This window comes from Herpailurus yagouaroundi, unplaced genomic scaffold (genome assembly GCF_014898765.1).
Source record: "Herpailurus yagouaroundi ecotype Mexico unplaced genomic scaffold, PumYag 163, whole genome shotgun sequence".
Lineage (NCBI taxonomy): Eukaryota > Metazoa > Chordata > Mammalia > Carnivora > Felidae > Herpailurus > Herpailurus yagouaroundi.
In genome coordinates, this window is record NW_024412404.1 from 30,279,949 (window position 1) to 30,297,062 (window position 17,114).

Sequence of the window (17,114 nt, forward strand, 5' to 3'; positions counted from 1 at the left end):
GGAAGTATTTGTTTGGAAATGAGCAAAGAGGACATGCTCCAGGGAAGACTCTCCAGGGGGCAAGTGGGATGGAAGGCTCCAGAGGCCTTGGCACCAGCCCTTCCCTCTGCTCACAGTGCTCTTCCCTTTCCAGAAGTCTCCTTCAAGTCTGCTCAGGCCTCACCTCCTCAGGGAGGCCTGTCTCTCCGCCCGGTTAGGTTACCATCTGCTCTGTCCCCACACTCCTGACCCGCTTCTCTTCCAGAGCACTGATCCCCGGCTGACCTCTAATATCACAGCCACAGATATGGATCATCATGCATGGCAGCCACAGCCTGCTCCGTGGGGGCTTAGTGGGGACAGAGAGCCTTGTTTCCTTCATTGGTGGGTCTACAATGTCTAGGCAGGTCCTCGTTAACATTTGTGGGTGGGTGGGTGGATGGCTGGCTGGCTGGCTGGGTGGGTAGATGGATGGATGGATGGGTGGGTGGGTGGATGGGCAAGGAGGAAGGGCTCTGTGGAATACCTCACCTCCTCCCCCACCCCAGTGCAAATGATTTCAGAGAACCAGACAGCCCTAGAAGGGTGATGGGGTCCATCGTGCTCCTCCCCAGCCCTGGCTGTTGCTGGCCCTGGTCCAAGTAGCCAGCATGGTTTTCTCCCCAGATGCGGCCTCTGAGTGCCAGTGGGGCTCCTGCCTGCTCCCACTAAGGCTGGATTTTTCTGGAGCCAGGATGTAACCCAAGATAGCTCCATGAATACACTCGTTCTGAAATCTCGGCCAAATCCTACCCTCTTGGTTAAGTGGCCCACCATTGTGGGATCACAGGCTGGACCCAGCTCCCTCCAGGAGCACTTTCTCTTCCCCCACCCAGTCTCTCTCTGTCTCTCTGTCTCTCTCTCTCTTTCTCCTCCAGCCAAAAGAGGGGAGACTGGCAAGATGTGTAATTTTCAGTTGCTAATTGTGATGCCCTGCAGCTTGCTGAGCTAAAAATAGGCTTCATTTTTGTTGAGTAGGTTAAAAAATAGAAGCCCATGTGCTGCCTCCAAAAGCAGCACCCCTTGCAAAGCCTGGCAGAGGCAAGGGCCGATCGGGGTCCCTCTTCCACCTCCTGGCAGATCCCTGGGGACTCGTGCAGGATGGGCCCTGAAGGCCATTTTTGTCCCCATTTTCTAGGAAGCTGCGATTCTTAACCATAGATGAGCTTCTGGGAACCCATCAATCCCTGGAATTATATGCAGAATGCCGTGGGAATGTGCATTTATCCATGTGTCCGGGGTGAGGGCCTCAGCCTACATCTGATGCTCAGGGGGTCATGCCCCAGACAGGGACACTGGTGAGCAGAAGTGACAGTCCTGAGAAGGAACAGGGCTGTGGGACAGACATACTCGCCGCTGCCTACCTGAGCAACATTATAGAAGTGCTGTGAACTCAGTGTCCTCATCTGAGAAATGGGTGTCTCTGTGCTGCCCCACCCCCACCCCCTGCCCTGCCCCGCCGGGTTAGGGGGCATTGCATCAAGTGAGACGCGTGATGCCCGGCATGTGGCCGGCCTCCAAGTCCCTATGACAAACACTTGAAGTACAACAAGGTTAGTCAAAAGAAAGCTTGTTTTTGCTTCTGTGTTTCTCAGAAATTTCGAGAGTTGCAGACTCCAGGATCTGGAAGAGGTCCTAAAGTTCTGACTGCCCTGGGAACCTGCCCCAGTTCTTCTCCTTCAGAGTTGAATGGAGGCCTGACACTGTTCCTGTCCTGTTATGCAGGATACCGTCCCCTCCACGGGCTGCCGTCCCCACTATCGACTGGGGTGAAGTTGGCTGTGGCTGAGGGTAGCCAGTTATCTTTGGCGGTCTTCTGTCAGTCCCTTCTTGGGCTGAAGGAAGTGCTTGTTTCCTGCAAAAGCCCTGGGTCGGGGTTGAGCCCTGCCTCCTCTTTCCCAGAAGATGCCTTGTGGGGCAGAGCTGGTGTTGGGAGCAGGTAGCTGGATATCAGAGGCCAGGAGGCCTGAGAGCCCCAGGGCGCCCAGCGGTGGGACAGGCCATGGCCCCTCCTGTGATGAGGCTCCTGCCCCCACCTGGCCGCCCTGAGTCCCTTCCTGCTCAGAGCTGGGAGGGTAAAGCCACCTGTGGGATGAGGCAGTGAACTGGAGGCTCCCTCTGGGGCTGAGAGGCCAGGGATGAAGGCCAGTTCGGATGAGAGCAGACCCTGGGCATGAGAAGGTGCACAGCACTGCCGGGACAGTTGCAAACACGGACACCTCTGCATACGGTTACTGCAGCAACTGGATGTTTCTCTAGAGTCAATGTCACTTATATTCCTTACTCAAGTATGTTCAAGTAAATTGTTTGTGACATCAGCTCATCAGCTGTAGGAGTGTTTTACAAGACCATTGGGCGGTGTGACCCCCCACCCCCCACCCCCGTTCCCCCGGGCCTTGCTGGGCGTCTCAGTACAGAAAGCAGGAAAAGCACTCAGGAAGGAGTGTAGCCCTTACCCAGGCCTGGGCAGACATGACAGCGTATGGAGGCGAGGAGCGATGGGCACATTTGGGTGCTCACAATAGGTCCTGGGCCTCCGTCAGAGCTACAGCTCCCAGGGGCTGGGAGAGGTCGGGGGGAGATGCGAGTGGGGTGCAGGGTCTGGGAAGGCCATCTTGTGCCCAGCTGGAGAAGAAGATCTGTGTCCCAGGTCACAGAAGGTATGATGTGTGCGTCCCTCCCAGGGTGCGTCTGGCTTTTGCACTCGTGTGGCTGGAAACAGATGCCCTCCTCTGTTTTGCTGCCCCATGGAGGGGCGTGGAGCCCTCAAGGCCCGAGTTTGCTGCTAGGGCCATATCGAAAAGCACTGTGCCAGCGAGCGGCATTCAGATCTCTAGCTAACGTCTCTTAGGAGGCTTCAAAAGGGAATTTGATTCATAATCTTCTACAGAAAGCCCCTCAAAACCCTTTCCCCATCTCTGCCAGGTCTCTTGTGGCCCTGGGGCTGCCTGCGTTCTTGACACTTATTCTCTCGAGGTCTCTGAGACCGTCTGCCCCGCTCACTGTGCTCACTGTGCTTCTCTCTTCTCCTGGGCCCTCCGTCCAGGCAGCATCCACGATGCCGATGCTTTTGTCAGTGTGTTCCTTAGAACATGTGCGTGTGCGTGTGTGCGCGCGACACGCGGGGCAGCTGCGAGTACTCAGGAGCTGAGTACTTTGGCTGAGGGGCACTGACGCAGAGCTCCAGACTGTGATGTGGGAAGGTACCCAGGGATCGAGGACCACGTGCAAGCAGTCCTCAGCCAGGCTGAGCAGAACCCAGACAACAGCGTTTACTTTCTGGACTCTGACTGCCTGGTGCGTGAGCACTTGCTCTGGGCTGGAAGCCGTGTTCCATGCGCTCTCCCCTCCTGCACTCCCACACCCTCGCTGTGAAGTTCAGGGGCCCGTGTCCTCATCTGACAGTCGGCCACAGGCGCGTGCCTGTTGTAGGCATGGGAAGGAGGCGCAGGAACAAGACAAACAGATGCTCTCCTCCAAGCCCAGCTTCCGTAGAGATCAGAGCCTGAGCCAGAGCGGATGTGCCAGCATTTACTGGGGAGTGTGGTCCCAGGGAAGCACGAAGGATGGAGGGGGTGAATGGATATGGGGGATGCCTTCCTGTAGGAGTCGGTCTCACTGATGTCTTTGCGGAGCCTCTGTGAGGCTTCTGTATCTCAAACAGTCCATCTGGGGTAAGGAAGGGGAGCTTACCTCTGCCTCCCATGTCCCATTGGTCCAAGTTCGCCTCTGGGGGGTAACCTGGCTACACCCTGGCTTCTGAGCTGTTCACAGGGCCTGGATGGATCCACAGCGCTTGGCCTCAGCGCGAGCCCACAGCCTAGGGCAGGAGGCGTGTGGTCTGCTGATGGCCGTGAGGCCCCAGGCCAGAGGTAGTGGGTTCAAAGCCACGGCAGCCAGCGCCGGGCCACTCCGGTGTCATCGAGGCAAAGCACAGATGTGGTGGCCCACAGTGGCATCAGGTGCCACTCACAGGATGATAGCTTCCATTTCCTCCTTTGAGCCTCCTTCCTTCCTTTCCTATGAGCCTCCATAACCCTCACCACTGCCCTGCCAGGGACCTGGAACAAGAAACTACACACCGAATCGACAGGGGAGGAAACTGAGGCTCAGCGCAGCTCAGAGGCTTCCCCATTGTCGTTGAGACAGTGCGTGCCTCCCGACTCCACTCTGGACTCTCGCACTGTAGTCCCAGACCTGAGCCCACATGAAAGGACGCTGGTGGGTGTGGGCAGGTGGTCATGGGTGGGGGTGCAGACAAGGAGCATTCTAGGGATGGAGTTGCAGGGGGCTGAGGGTCCCCCAAGGTCGTGTCCCTTACTGGACCGTGGAGGGGCAGCAGGTGTGAGCCCTGAAGCAGCGGCAGCTGCGGGGGGGGGGGGGGGGGGCTCTGTAGTCACTTCCTGTTTGGGGAGCAGCCACAGATGTGCTGGATGGAACAAAGTGGTAGGGGGCGTGGTGGGAAAGGGCAGGAAGATGGAAGAAGCTTCCTGAGGCCAGGCCCCGGGGGAGGGGCGGGGAGGATGGAGCTGGGCCGGGCCAGTTGCTTTGCCCCAGCGCTTTGCCCGCCTGGCTCACCTCACCTAAGGCCAGCCTGCGGGACACTGCTGCTGGCAGGTAGCGAAGGGGCCCTCAGACTCTGCCTCTCCGCCCTGCTGCCCCCATCCCACGCCAGCCCCCAAAGCGCCACTCTGCCTGGGAGGGGCAGTGGCCTGGCCTCTCCCCTGGCACCCCGGCACCCTTGAGACTTGGGGCCCAGAGGCAGGCAGGACTCCCCTCCTCCGTAGATGGTGCCCCCAGAGAGCCAAGTAAAACCAGGCATGGAATGGGCAAGTGCTGGCACACGGCTGCTGTCTCTAAACTCAGGGCCGGGTCTCCCCTGAGCAGGAGCACCTGGGTACCTGTGCACGTGGGCCTGCCCTTGTGCCCACCTGGCCCTGTGAGGTAGGTGGGAAGCTCTCAAGGCCCAGCTTCCAGGAGACGGTGAACCGCTTTCACCTGCCTCACCGGGAGCTGAGCGCGGCTATAACTAGAAGGTGCTCGCCTTCCTGCCTGAACAGAGGAGGGGCTGCAGAGAGTCGGAGGAGGCTGGGTGTGAGTCCGGGTTGGCCCCAGCTGACTGGGAGCAGAGGTGCGGGTTCCAGTCTCAGGACCTAGAGCTGGTGTGGAGGAAGCTGGTGTGGAAAGCTGGCCTGGCCCAGCTCCATCCTCCCCACCCCCGGGGCCTGGCCTCAGGAAGCTTCCAGAGCTCTCCTCCCAGTGTCCACAGCCTCCAGCCACGTCTGGACATAGCCACAGGCAGCAGAGGTGGAAGAGGGGCTCCCTGTGCCTCCTGCTCCCATATTCACCTGGAAAACTCTGAAAAACCGCCAGTGCGTGGACCGTACCCCAGGCCAGTTAAATCTGTATCGTTGGGGGCGGAGGGTGGGCTGGACGAAGTGTTTTTTTTAAAGACCCGCGTGGTTCTGGTATCTAGCCGCAGCACTGACCTGGGGGAAGCTGGCTCACCTGCAGGCTAACGCTCTCAAAGGGACAAGTGTGTCTTCAGGAACGTAGCCTTGAGGGGCGCCTGGGTGGCTCAGTTGGTTAAGCGTCCGACTTCAGCTCAGGTCACCATCTCGCGGTCCGCGAGTTCGAGCCCCGCCTGGAGCCTGCTTCCGATTCTGTGTCTCCCTCTCTCTCTGCCCCTCCGCTGTTCATGCTCTGTCTCAAAAATAAATAAAACGTTAAAAAAAAATTAAAAAAAAAAAGAGAAGAAACGTAGCCTTGAGCCGGCAGGCCTGGGCTGGGATTCCAGGTCCTACATCTTAGTGAGCCGCCAGGTGAAGGTCCTGCTGGTTGGGCCCCACTCGAAGCAGCGGCGATACTTTAGAAGAGGATCTAAATCTCCCGAGAAAGGGTGAGTCCTGGCTCAGGATGAGCGCGCTCCCACAAGCCCCCCGGTGGTGCTGACGCGCTGGCACCCGCTCTCGAGCATCCGTGTAGGCCCGGGCTCGCTGAGGCCTCTGGGGGCCTGCGTGTCTACAAGAATCCGGTGCTCCTTTGTCCCAGACGACCCACATGGCCTGTGTGGGGTGCTGAGTAGGCGTATCTGGGGACGTGGCTCCTCCGGGATGGGGAGGTGATCCCACGTCTGCTGTGCGATGCTTTACCCAAGTGCCCATTTCATCCTCCCAGCAAATCTCTGAAGTAGTGCACCCTCTGCCCATTCCGCAGGTGGGGAGATTAAGGCTCTGGGAGGTCAAGGATCCTGACAAGCTGCAAGTGGCCGAGCCGGGCTTCGGCCTTCGTTGCCATCCTGGCCCTGCGGCAATCTAGCTGTGTGAGCTGCGCCAGTTGCTTAGTCTCTCTGTGCCTTGTCCTCTTCTGCCGCAGATGGAGAATAACGGGTTTTGTGAGGCTTGTGAGGATTAATGAGCTGACTTGGTGCTGGCATTAGTGTCCCTGATGGCTCGTGTGAGGTAGTCAGAGCGTATCGTTTCTTATTATGCTTGCGCTTGCTGTGTGTTCCCCACCGAGACAGGAGCCCAGGTATCCTGGAGGCTCCACTCGGGCCCTTTCCTGAGGAGGGGTGCGGAGGACACACAGGGGGTGTGGCCAGTGATCGCGATGCCTGCTGGTGCTGGGATTGGGAGGAGGAGCCCATGGGCAAGAACAGAAGGGACCACGGGGCCAGGTGGTGGTGGCCGGCAGAACTGAGCAGGGGGCTCAGCAGGGGTCGCCCTCATCCCCATTTAATGGCTGGAGAAATTGAGGCTAGGGACACTTGTCCAGGGGCCAGGAGCTGGCCGTTGAAGAGTGGGATTCAAACTTGAGGGTGCCCTAAATCCCTGCCCACTCGGCACAGAGCCCAGAACCCCCTCAGTGCCCAGGGCTGGTGGGGGAGGCTCCGCTAGGGACTGAGTGGGGGCAGAGAAGGGGCTCTGAGAGGCCCACGGGCTCAGGGCACAGAGGAGGGGACAGAGGAGGACACGTGGGCAGGACACCTGGTCTTGGAGACCCAGCCCCAGGCAGCGTCTCTGGGTGGGTCCCAGGGCAGGGTAGGCGCTGGGGCCATCCCACGCAGCCCTTGTGGGCCCTGCCTGGAAGGTGCCCCGCGGCAGTGACCGCTTCCATTCACAGGCCCAGCCTCTTTAACATGCCTTTATAAAAACTGCTGATCTCAAAACTCAGCCTCTTTGTACTGAAAAACAAAGTTACTTTAACACTGACAAAATAGATGTGCCATTTAGAAAAGTTACCAAATAGTTTACAAATGTGTAGAAGGAAAGTGGAAGTCTCCTCCTTGTCCAGCTCCCTTGCAGTAAACTCTGTAACTAGTGTGGTCATGGACGGCCACATGTTTCTGTGCATTTACGTACACTTATATTGATGTCATTGAAAAGTGAGCAATATGGGATCTTGTGCAGTTGGGGAGTCCAGTTATGGGGTCCTCAGCCCAGATGCTGCAGGAAGGGCCACCACCCCAAGCAGAAGAGATGGGCCCCTCCTGGCTGCTCCTTCCTGTGGCCTTCTGGGCTGTGATGGGCGGGACGTGGGTGGGATGCAGTCACTGGAGGACTGAGGTCCCCATGAGGGCAGGGAGCCCTGGGGGAGTAACGGTGTGATAACTCCTGGGCTGGCCAGGGTCGGGGGGAAGCACAGTCCAGCGGCTGCCTGGGACACATGGACTGGGCCCCACCCTTCCGGGGCAGGTGACCACCCTGAACTTCTGTCCCTTACCTGTCCATAGTGACAGTGAGTGCTGAGGCTCCCCAGGGTGCAGCTGTGGACTGCTGTCCAGCACAGAGCTCAGCACCCTGGCCTCCTTGGCTTGCTGGTCCGTCTTGGGCAGCAGGGGGTGGTGCTGAGTCCCCAGGCTGGCTCGAGGCAGCCTCCCTAGCACTGGGGTGGGTCTCCCTGCAGGTTGGACACAGGGTGGCCTTGCTTTGTGTGGGATCTGGCACCGGCCGTGAGAGTTAGTGGAGTATTTGAGCATGCCTGCCCATAGCCCCTCCTGACCGGAGCCCCTGCTGCCCCCGAGATGGGAGGGGCTGGCGGCTTAGGAAAACGCCATCTCTGTGACCGAGAATCTTGGGGCCCAACTCACCAAGGTTACCATCGTTGGGTCACCTTTTGAACCCGGAACTGTGTGATCTTAGGGAAGACCCCCCGTAGTGCATGGGCCTCAGGTGAAGGATTGGCACTTAGGTCCCCTTGGGAGCCAGCAATGGCACAGAAGAGCAGCTGAGGGTGTCAGGGTGCCTGGGGAGCCCACTTTTTTTTTTTTTCATGTTTTGTAGCAAAATTGTGCTTTGAAAATATACTTAAAATTTTTTTAAATTATTTATTTTTAAATTTACATCCAAGTTAGCCTATAGTGCAACAGTGATTTCAGGTGTAGCTTCCTTAATGCCCCTTACCCATTGAGCCCATCCCGCCTCCCATAACCCCTCCAGGAACCCTCTGTTTGTTCTCCATATTTAAGAGTCTCTTATGTTGTGTCCCCCTCCCTGTTTTTATATTATATTATTATATTCCCTTTCCTTATGTTCGTCTGTTTTGTATCTTAGAGTCCTCATGTGAGTAAAGTCATATATTTGTCTTTCTCTAATTTTGCTCTAATACCCTCTAGTTCCATCCACATAGTTGCAGATAACAAGATTTCATTCTTTTTGATTGCCAAGTAATAACTCCATTGTATATATATACCACATCTTCTTTATCCATTCATCTATCGATGGACATTTGGGCTCTTTCCATACTTTGGCTATTGTGGATAGTGCTGCTATAAACATGGGGGTGCATGTGTCCCTTCGAAACAGCACACCTGTATCCCGTGGATAAATGCCTAGTAGTGCAATTGCTGGGCTGTAGGGTAGTTCTATTTTTAGTTTTTTGAGGAAGCTCCATACTATTTTCCAGAGTGGCTGCCCCAGTTTGCATTCCCACCAGCAGTGCAAAAGAGATCCTCTTTCTCCACATCCTCACCAACATCTGCTGTTGCCTGAGTTGTTAATGTTAGCCATTCTGACTGGTGTGAGGTGGTATCTCTTTGTGGTATTGATTTGTATTTCCCTGATGATGAGTGATGTTGAGCATTTTTTCATGTGTTGGTTGGCCATCTGGATGTCTTCGTTGGAGAAATGTCTATTCATGTCTTTTGCTGATTTCTTCACTGGATTATTTGTTTTTTGGGTGTTGAGTTTGGTAAGTTCTTTATAGATTTTGGATACTAACCCTTTATCTGATATATTGTTTGCAAATATCTTCTTCCATTCCATTCGTTGCCTTTTAGTTTTGCTGATTGTTTCCTTCGCTGTGCAGAAGCTTTTAATTTTGATGAGGTCCCAATAGTTCATTTTTCCTTTTGTTTCCCTTGCCTCCGGAAACGTGTCGAGTAAGAAGTTGCTGCGGTCAAGGTCAAAGAGGTTTTTGCCTGCTTTCTCCTCTAGGATTTTGATGGTTTCCTGTCTTACATTTAGGTCTTTCACCCATTTTGAATTTATTTTCATGTATGGTGTAAGAAAGTGGTCCAGGTTCATCTTTCTGCATCGCTGTCCAGTTTTCCCAGCACCGTTCGCTGAAGAGACTGTCTTTGTGCCATTGGAGATTCTTTCCTGCTTTGTCAAAGGTTAGTTGGCCATATGTTTGTGGGTCCATTTCTGGGCTTTCTATTCTGTTCCTTTGATCTGAGTGTCTGTTTTTGTGCCAGTACCATACTGTCTTGATGATGACAGCTTTGCAATACAGCTTGAAGTCTGGAATTGTGATGCCTCCAGCTTTGGTTTTCTTTTTCAAGATTGCTTTGGCTATTTGGGGTCTTTGCTGGTTCCATACAAATTTTAGGATTGTTTGTTCTAGCTCTGTGAAGAATGCTGGTGTTATTTTGATAAGGATTGCTGGGGAGCCCACCATTGTCATTCTATCCCACAAATGGTTAATGGGCTGGGTTCTGGCTAGACAGGAGAGCACGAAAGCAAATGATCAGTCCTGCAGTCAGCAGTCTAGGGATTAACCCAGGGAGGCTTCCTGGAGGTGGTGACACCTTGGCTGCACTTGGGACTCTTAGGATTTCCTCAGTTGAGTTCTTCCCACTATTTCATTATCTGAAAAATGAAGGGTTTAACCAAGTCAGTAGCTCTCTGACTCGAGCAGCCTCAGAAACCCCTCAGACAGCTTGTCAAGGTACAGATCAAGGGCCATCCCTGAGTTTCTGACTTGGCAGGGCCTGAGAATATGCATTCTAACGTGTTGAGGAGAGTGTTCTGTGAGTCTGAAACCCCATCCCCAAGTGAGGCAGCTGAGCCTGGGGACCACGGACACCTCAGCCTCGGGGGCTTTCCTTGAGTTCTTACTCTCCTTACGAAGGATTTTTGTGAGAATTCCAAGGCAACCTTCAGGTGTGTGTGTGTGGCAGGGAAGCCAGGTCGTTTGGGCCGAGTGCCCCTTTTCTCTCACGCGAAGCATGGCTGATGTGCTGTGGCCTGGAAGTCAGATCTGCTTGTGTAGACACCTCACTGCCCCTCTCATGGCAGTGAAATAATCACGGCTACTGTTTGCTCTGCACAGTGGGGAAACTGAGGCCACAGTGGCTCAGAAGCTTGCCCCAGGTTGAGTCAGAAAGCAGGCTAGGGCTGGGAGCAGCACAGCAGCAGGAGCAAGGTGAGTGCTCAGGGCTGCGGGAGCCCAAGGAGAGTGTGTGCACTTCCCAGGCCCCTAAGCACGAGGAGGTAGCCTCCGCCCCTGGGAGGCAGGGCAGCGTGGTGGCCTGGGGATGAAGGTGCTGGGGTGGTGGTGCCTGCTCACCAGTGCTCTCCCGACGTGGGAGAGGGCGCAGGAAGGCCCTGCTCTACTCCAGCCTAGCCTGCCCTCTAAGTGGGGAGAGGATGAGGCTGGTCAAGCTAGCAGGGCAGGCTACTCTGGCCGGCAGGAGGGAGAGTAGACTCGTGGGCACTAGCTTCGGAGGCCTCAGGCTGGCAAACGCTCCTCACTCTGATCCCCACGCAGCACCTCCCAGGTGCCGCCCCCTGGGCAAGGGGAAACTGAGGCCCAGGAGGGCTGCAGACTCTTGTAGACCTTGTGAGGACTTCCACTAAGAGGCTCTGCTGCGGGGTGAGGTGGGCACCCTCAGCCTCCTGGCCATACCAGGCCAGGCCACTGTGGGACCACTGAGCACCCCCAAGACTGCTGTCTGACATGTGCATCTAATGGGCACTTCACATGTAGCATGTCAAAATGAAGTTCCAGATCTTTCTCCAAACCCCACTCTCACGTCCTTTCCCGTGCTGATCAATCACTCAGGCCTGAGACATTTTTCGCAGCATTTGGAGTTGACCCTGCTCCCCTCCTCTGCTACCCCCTGACCTGAGCAATCCCTCCCTGGGTTATGGCAAAACCCACCAATTGGTTTGCCGATCCTTTCCTTCCTGGGTCTCCGCATAGTAGAAATAGTGACATTCACCCTGAGTCAAGTCATTCTTGTGCTCAGAGCTTCCATGCCTCCTGTCTCAGAGGAATAGCACATGGCCCCCTGGCCCACACTGTGCAGGGTCTGGCTTGTTACTCAGACCACTCTCCCTGCTCCTTCCCTCCACACACACTGGCCTCAGGACCTTTGCACCTGCTGTCTCTTATACCTAGAATGTTCCTTTCTTATTCCGGGCAGCTGCATGACTAACACCATCTTACCTGAGGCTGCCGTGACCACCCCGAAATGCTCCAGATCCTTCTCCTATGGGCATTGTTTTTCCCATAGTTTCTCTTCTTCCACTGGGATGTGACCCCAGGAGGCAGGGTTCTGTGTGTCTAGGTTCTAGGAATGAGGCCTGGTATGCGTGGAGCAGGTGTTCAAGAAATATTTCTCAGACACTCAGTGAATGTAGGGCTGCTGAGGAATCTGCCTGCCCATCTGAGCTGCCATTCAATGCCCACCCTTGGGTGGGGTGCCCCTCCTGGCCCTGCTGGGGCTCTCACTGTGCACCTGCACTCAGGCTGTGGGTGACCAGGCCTGTGACGCCTCTTTCTTCTCTCCCAGGAAACTATGCCCCAGACGTCCGTCGTCTTCTCCAGCATACTTGGGCCCAGCTGTAGTGGACAGGTGCTGCCCGGCATGGGGGAGCGAGGAAGTGGGGCCAGCAGCTCCGGGGACCTCGTCTTCCAAGAGGGACGCCTCATCTCTGGGTCCCTAGAAGCTTTGATGGAGCACCTGGTCCCCACAGTGGACTATTACCCGGATGTAAGTGCCTGGGGCCTGGAGATGGGTGGGACTGTTCGGGGTCACCTAGGTTCCAGGGGCAGCTGCTTCGGGGATGGGAAGGGAGGCCCAGACAGAGCTGGACAGAGCAATGGGAGAGGCAGGCCATCAGGGAGTCTCAGCCCTACCTCCTGCTCTGCCCTCCTGCCCCTTCAGTGGAGAGGAATCTGCAGCGACGTCCCTGCTGACCCCAGGCAGCTGGGAGATAGCCTTGGTGGCACAAGGAAGCAGATACACAAGGGGTGGAACAGGGGTCAGAGTTCTGAACAGGGTCCTTAGGGAAGAGCCTAAGGAGTAAGACTGGAGCCTTGGGGTCCTGGTGAGGGTCCACCCAGCTGGGAAGTTTGTTTTATGCATGAAATGCCATGGTCCCGAATAAAGAGGGACAGCCCCGCCATGCCCAGCCAGCATGCAGACCCCACGGCACCTGCCTGCGTGGGCGGGACTGGCCTTCCGCTACAATTCGGATCCCCCTCTTCATTTCAAGATGCCACTGGTACGTTCTTAGAACAGGCAGAAAGAGTTCCCTTGTCATGTGTGGCTTCCCTTTTGCCTCTGAGAGGGCACATCTCTTAGCAGCAGTGGTCTTGGGCCTGCCTGCTCCCTTTGGAGGGCCAGGCTGCAACAGTCCCCTTCCAGGTGCCCCCTCCCTCCTGAGGACAGAGCTGTGCTTGCCGGCCTTGGCGTCTGACACAGGCTTGCATGGGAGGGTCGGGGAGGAATTGCCCCCATCCACTCTCCAGCTTTTATCCAATGGTGCTGGAGCCAACTCAGTTTCTGGGTGTTCCTGGCACAACCCCCCCAACACGTCAGGCCTCCTACCTTCCTCCTGGGGCTGTCTACTCCATGCTACTTGAAAACCCTCCCAAAGCTGGGCTGGGGCTGGAATTGGTGGTACAGACACTGCAGCTGAGGGTCAGGTCTCCTGAAGAAGCCTAGGGCAGAGCATCAGCCTCCCAGGGGCTGGCACCTCCAACCCCAGAACTGTTCTGTGGCCTTGTGGGAGGAGCTACTTCTCTTTTAGGTGTGTCCCGAGGGGCCTCCTCAGCTGTTACCCAGTGTTCTCCCCCAGACACTATGCCCTGGGATCACCCCCTGCTTTCCAGGAGAGAGTAAAGGGGTGGTAGTGCAGAGGTAGGGCCGGCAGAGTCCAGCTGGGCATCAGCTTTTCTGCCAAGCTCCTGGGTTCCCTCCCTCCCCCCACTGCCCCCCTCCACTGTGTATGTGGGCAGCTGGGGATGCACACACACACACCAGCAAGTCTCTGTGCTCCTTGGAAATGCACAGCTCCTCCCTGGCTTCTCTTCTTGCCTTGGCTAGGAACTCCAAGGTGTGATGCCTGGGTGACATTCATCACACTTCTGAGCCATCTGTTTAGAAGGGGGCCACCACGCAGCTGGGATCCCTGAGCACCCATGCTACACAGCCTGGGGACAGGGCATGGGAAGTCTGTTGGGGGTTGGAGGAACCCCTGCTGTTCCCAGGAGGATCTCCTCAAGTGGCATCTGAAGGCTGCAGGGGGGCAGTGAGGGCCCAAGGCCTTGAGGCCTGATCTGCAAGGCCTGTGCTTCCCAGCAAACATGGCCCACTTGCTTTGGGCTGGAACAAGGAAGACCTGTCCCTGGGCCCAGGGTGAGGGCAAAGGGTCCCAGGCCCCCCAGCCTGCAGCACCCATGTAGGGGTAGAGTCCCCAGGAGAGCTTCAAGCATCTTGCCCCACTCCTAGGTCCAACCTGTCTGCAGGCAGGAGCCAGTGTGAAGGTCTCCCAGGTGCTGACCCATGTCAGACAAAAGGCCTCAGAGAACCCTTGGCCCTGGGCCCTGTTCCCTGACACCTTTTAGTCCAGATCATGAGGGCCCTTCAGAAACTGTACCACACAGCCCAGGGACAAGGGCACATGGATGTGGGCCAGAGGGGCACTGGTACAGCAGGTGGACATAAGTCCCAGAGCTGGTTGTTAGCACAGGGGCTTGTGACAGTCCCTGACGCTGGGTGCTGGGTCCAAAAATGCCCCACTCTGCCCGCCATTGGCAAGGCCAGTAAGGATCTGGATAAGAAGGCTTGGAGACTGACCCTGGAGGCACTGTGGGCTGGGCAATGGGCTCACACAGGCTGGGAGAGTCCCACCAACATCCAGGTTTGGGTGTTAGCTCCCACCATGGGGTAGGACAGAGGGTGGGGGAGAATCCCAGCAGAGCAAGACTGCTGGGAGCTGAGCTTGTCAGGGGAAGCCTCCAGGAGCTGCAGGGAAGTGGGGTTTGATCTGTGCCTTGCAAGGGAGGCAGGAATTTGGGTGGCAGTGAGAGAAAAGGAAGGACGTTCAAGGTGGAATAAACCATGCAGGAGAAGGCATGGCTGCTGGATGGTGCTGTTGGGCCCGGCAGGTGGCTAGACAGGCTGTGACCATAGCTGGACGGGGCGGCACAGGCCCGACCTCCTCTTCATCCCCTCTCCCTGTCTCTTCTTCAGAGGACATACATCTTTACATTTCTCTTGAGCTCCCGGGTCTTCATCCCCCCTCATGACCTGCTGGCCCGCGTGGGGCAGATCTGCCTGGAGCAGAGGCAGCAGCTGGAGACCGGGTCTGAGAAGGTAAAGGAGCAGATGGGTGCTGCCTGTCTCCGTGCTTCTAGAAGGTCAGGTCTGGCTGAGCCCAGCAGGGGGCCCTCCCTGATGGGGCAGATTGGCTGGTCTCTGGCCTCCTTGGCAGAGCAGCATGGGGTGCATGCGCCTGGGGCATGGCGCCCCATTCGGCATGGGGTGCACACAGAGCCGACTACTCTTCATGGGATGCTGAAAGTAACTGCTCTTGGTGGGCACTCACACCCCTTTCCAGGAGAGAGCCACGGCAGACGGCTCTGCCAGCAATCCTGGTCAGTGCCGGGACCCCCCGCTGGTAGAAAAGCCGGCAGTGGGACCTGGGTCACTGACCCCTCCGGGGTGGGGGTCAGGTGGCAGCACTCGCAGGCTGACTCCTGCTCAGAGTGGTTTGCAGTGACTCAAATGGGGCTCTCTGCCCCTGCTGTCTCTTCTTGAGCCAGGCTTTGGGCGGCCGGGATAGTCAAGAAACCATAGGCTGTCCCTGGGGGCATGTGCTTCAGATGAGGCCCAGGGTCTGGTGCCATCAGAGAGCTGGCAGAGCCTAGTCTGGGCTGTGGCAGAGCATGTCCCATCCCTGTTTGCTGGTGACTTTCCCCTCTACCTTCCCTCCACCAGGCTAGGCCACCTGCCCCTGCAGGTGTGCAGCCCAGGCCTGTGAACTGAGTCTCCTTGTTGGAGGGGTGCGGGGATGCGCTCCTGGAGTCCCTGGATGCAGGAAGACAGGCACTGAGCACAGCCTGAGGGTTAGGAAAGGCTCCTGAAGAGACAGGTGGAAATAAGTCCAAGCGGGGTGGCTGGGGAGATGAAATTATAGGCTGAAGGTCAGCATGGAGACAGAAGCTTAAGAGGAGCCTGGCATGAACCTGCCAGCCTGTGTTCATGGTGACATGCACCGCAGGGCCTCTGAGGGGCTTCAAGGCTCTAGCTCCTGCTGAGTGTGGGGTGTGGTCCTCTGGGGAAGTATCAGCAAGGCCTCCTGGATGCCGTCTGCACTGGACTCTGGCCAGGAGGAGTGGCTGCAGGGAGTGAGGGCCCAGCTGGGAGAGGCTCCCCAAGGCATGGGAAGCCATCACTAGGGGACCAGCTGGGGACATGGCCAGAATCAGGCAGGTTGGAGGCAGCTCAGCAGGAGTGGAGGCAGATGTGGGCAAAAAGAAGTGGGGGTGGAGGGTGGTGAGAGGCCCACAGGGCAGCTAGAACAGTCCAGGTTGGGCAGGTATAGGCAGGCAGGGAGCTGGTCAGTGCTGGGGAGCTGTGGTGGGCACATGTGTGTGTGTGGGACTGTGTGGGGCTGGGCCCTGTAGACCCGCTGGGATACTGCGGCCAAGCAATTTACACATCCTTCTCAGGCCTTACCGGTGTGTGGACCCAGGGTGACGGCAGGGGTGCCCAGCCCGTCTTTAAGGATAGGAGGTCCGGAGAGGGATGCCTCTGAGTGCCTGCGCCCCTTCCCAGCACTTGCCAACCTGTTGCTGAGAGGGGGCAGGCAAGAATCTCTCACTTAAAAAAAAAAATTTTTTTTTTATTTTTGTTTTTGAGAGAGAGATATACAGAGCAAGTGGGGGAGGAGTAGAGAGAGAGGGAGACAAAGCCCCAAGCAGGCTCCGCGCTGCCAGCAGAGTCCGATGCGGGGCCTGAACCCACACACTATGAGATCATGACTTGAGCAGAAATCAAGAGTTGGATGCCCAACCGACTGAGTCACCCAGGTGCCCTGAGAGTCTCTGATTTTTAATAATTTTCCTTGGTTTTCATTGTTGTTGTCATTTATATGGCTAACTTCTAATTACAGCAAAGGAAACTAGTTTTCTATGTCATGGTTATGAGAGGACAAGTTTTTTGAAAATAAATTTAAGTGAAAAAGAATGCTGACCTAAGGGGGAATATGAAACCAAGCAGGTACAACAAAGCCACAGGTAGACAGAGTGGGGATGTCCTTCTCTAGAACCCTCGCCCCAGCATGGGGCTGGGGAGCAGGTCCCATGAGGGATAATGGGGGTGGGGGGGTTGCAGACCTGGGGGAGATGGGGAGGCTTGTACCACTGGTCATCTTGTGCCCACTCTGGAGGGTAACTTTACACCCTGCCACCCCAGGCCAAGCTGAAGTCCTTCTCAGCCAAGATTGTGCAGCTGTTAAAGGAGTGGACAGAAGCCTTCCCCTACGACTTCCAGGATGAGAAGGCCATGGCTGAACTGAAGGCCATTACCCACCGGGTCACGCAGTGTGATGAGGTGAGGTCTTCCTTAGACCCTGGCAGAA

At 56.5% G+C, this 17,114-nt stretch overlaps 1 protein-coding gene across 1 annotated transcript in view; it reads left to right on the forward strand.

The window, feature by feature from the left end:
* The window catches only part of RASGEF1A (RasGEF domain family member 1A), a 33,617-nt gene that overhangs the window by 10,831 nt on the left and 5,672 nt on the right, over positions 1-17,114 (forward strand). Inside the window, exons 2-4 of the mRNA XM_040485820.1 lie at positions 12,035-12,235; positions 14,723-14,845; positions 16,949-17,086. Of these exons, the coding sequence (XP_040341754.1) occupies positions 12,035-12,235; positions 14,723-14,845; positions 16,949-17,086 (462 nt within the window). The remainder of the gene's footprint in view (positions 1-12,034; positions 12,236-14,722; positions 14,846-16,948; positions 17,087-17,114) is intronic.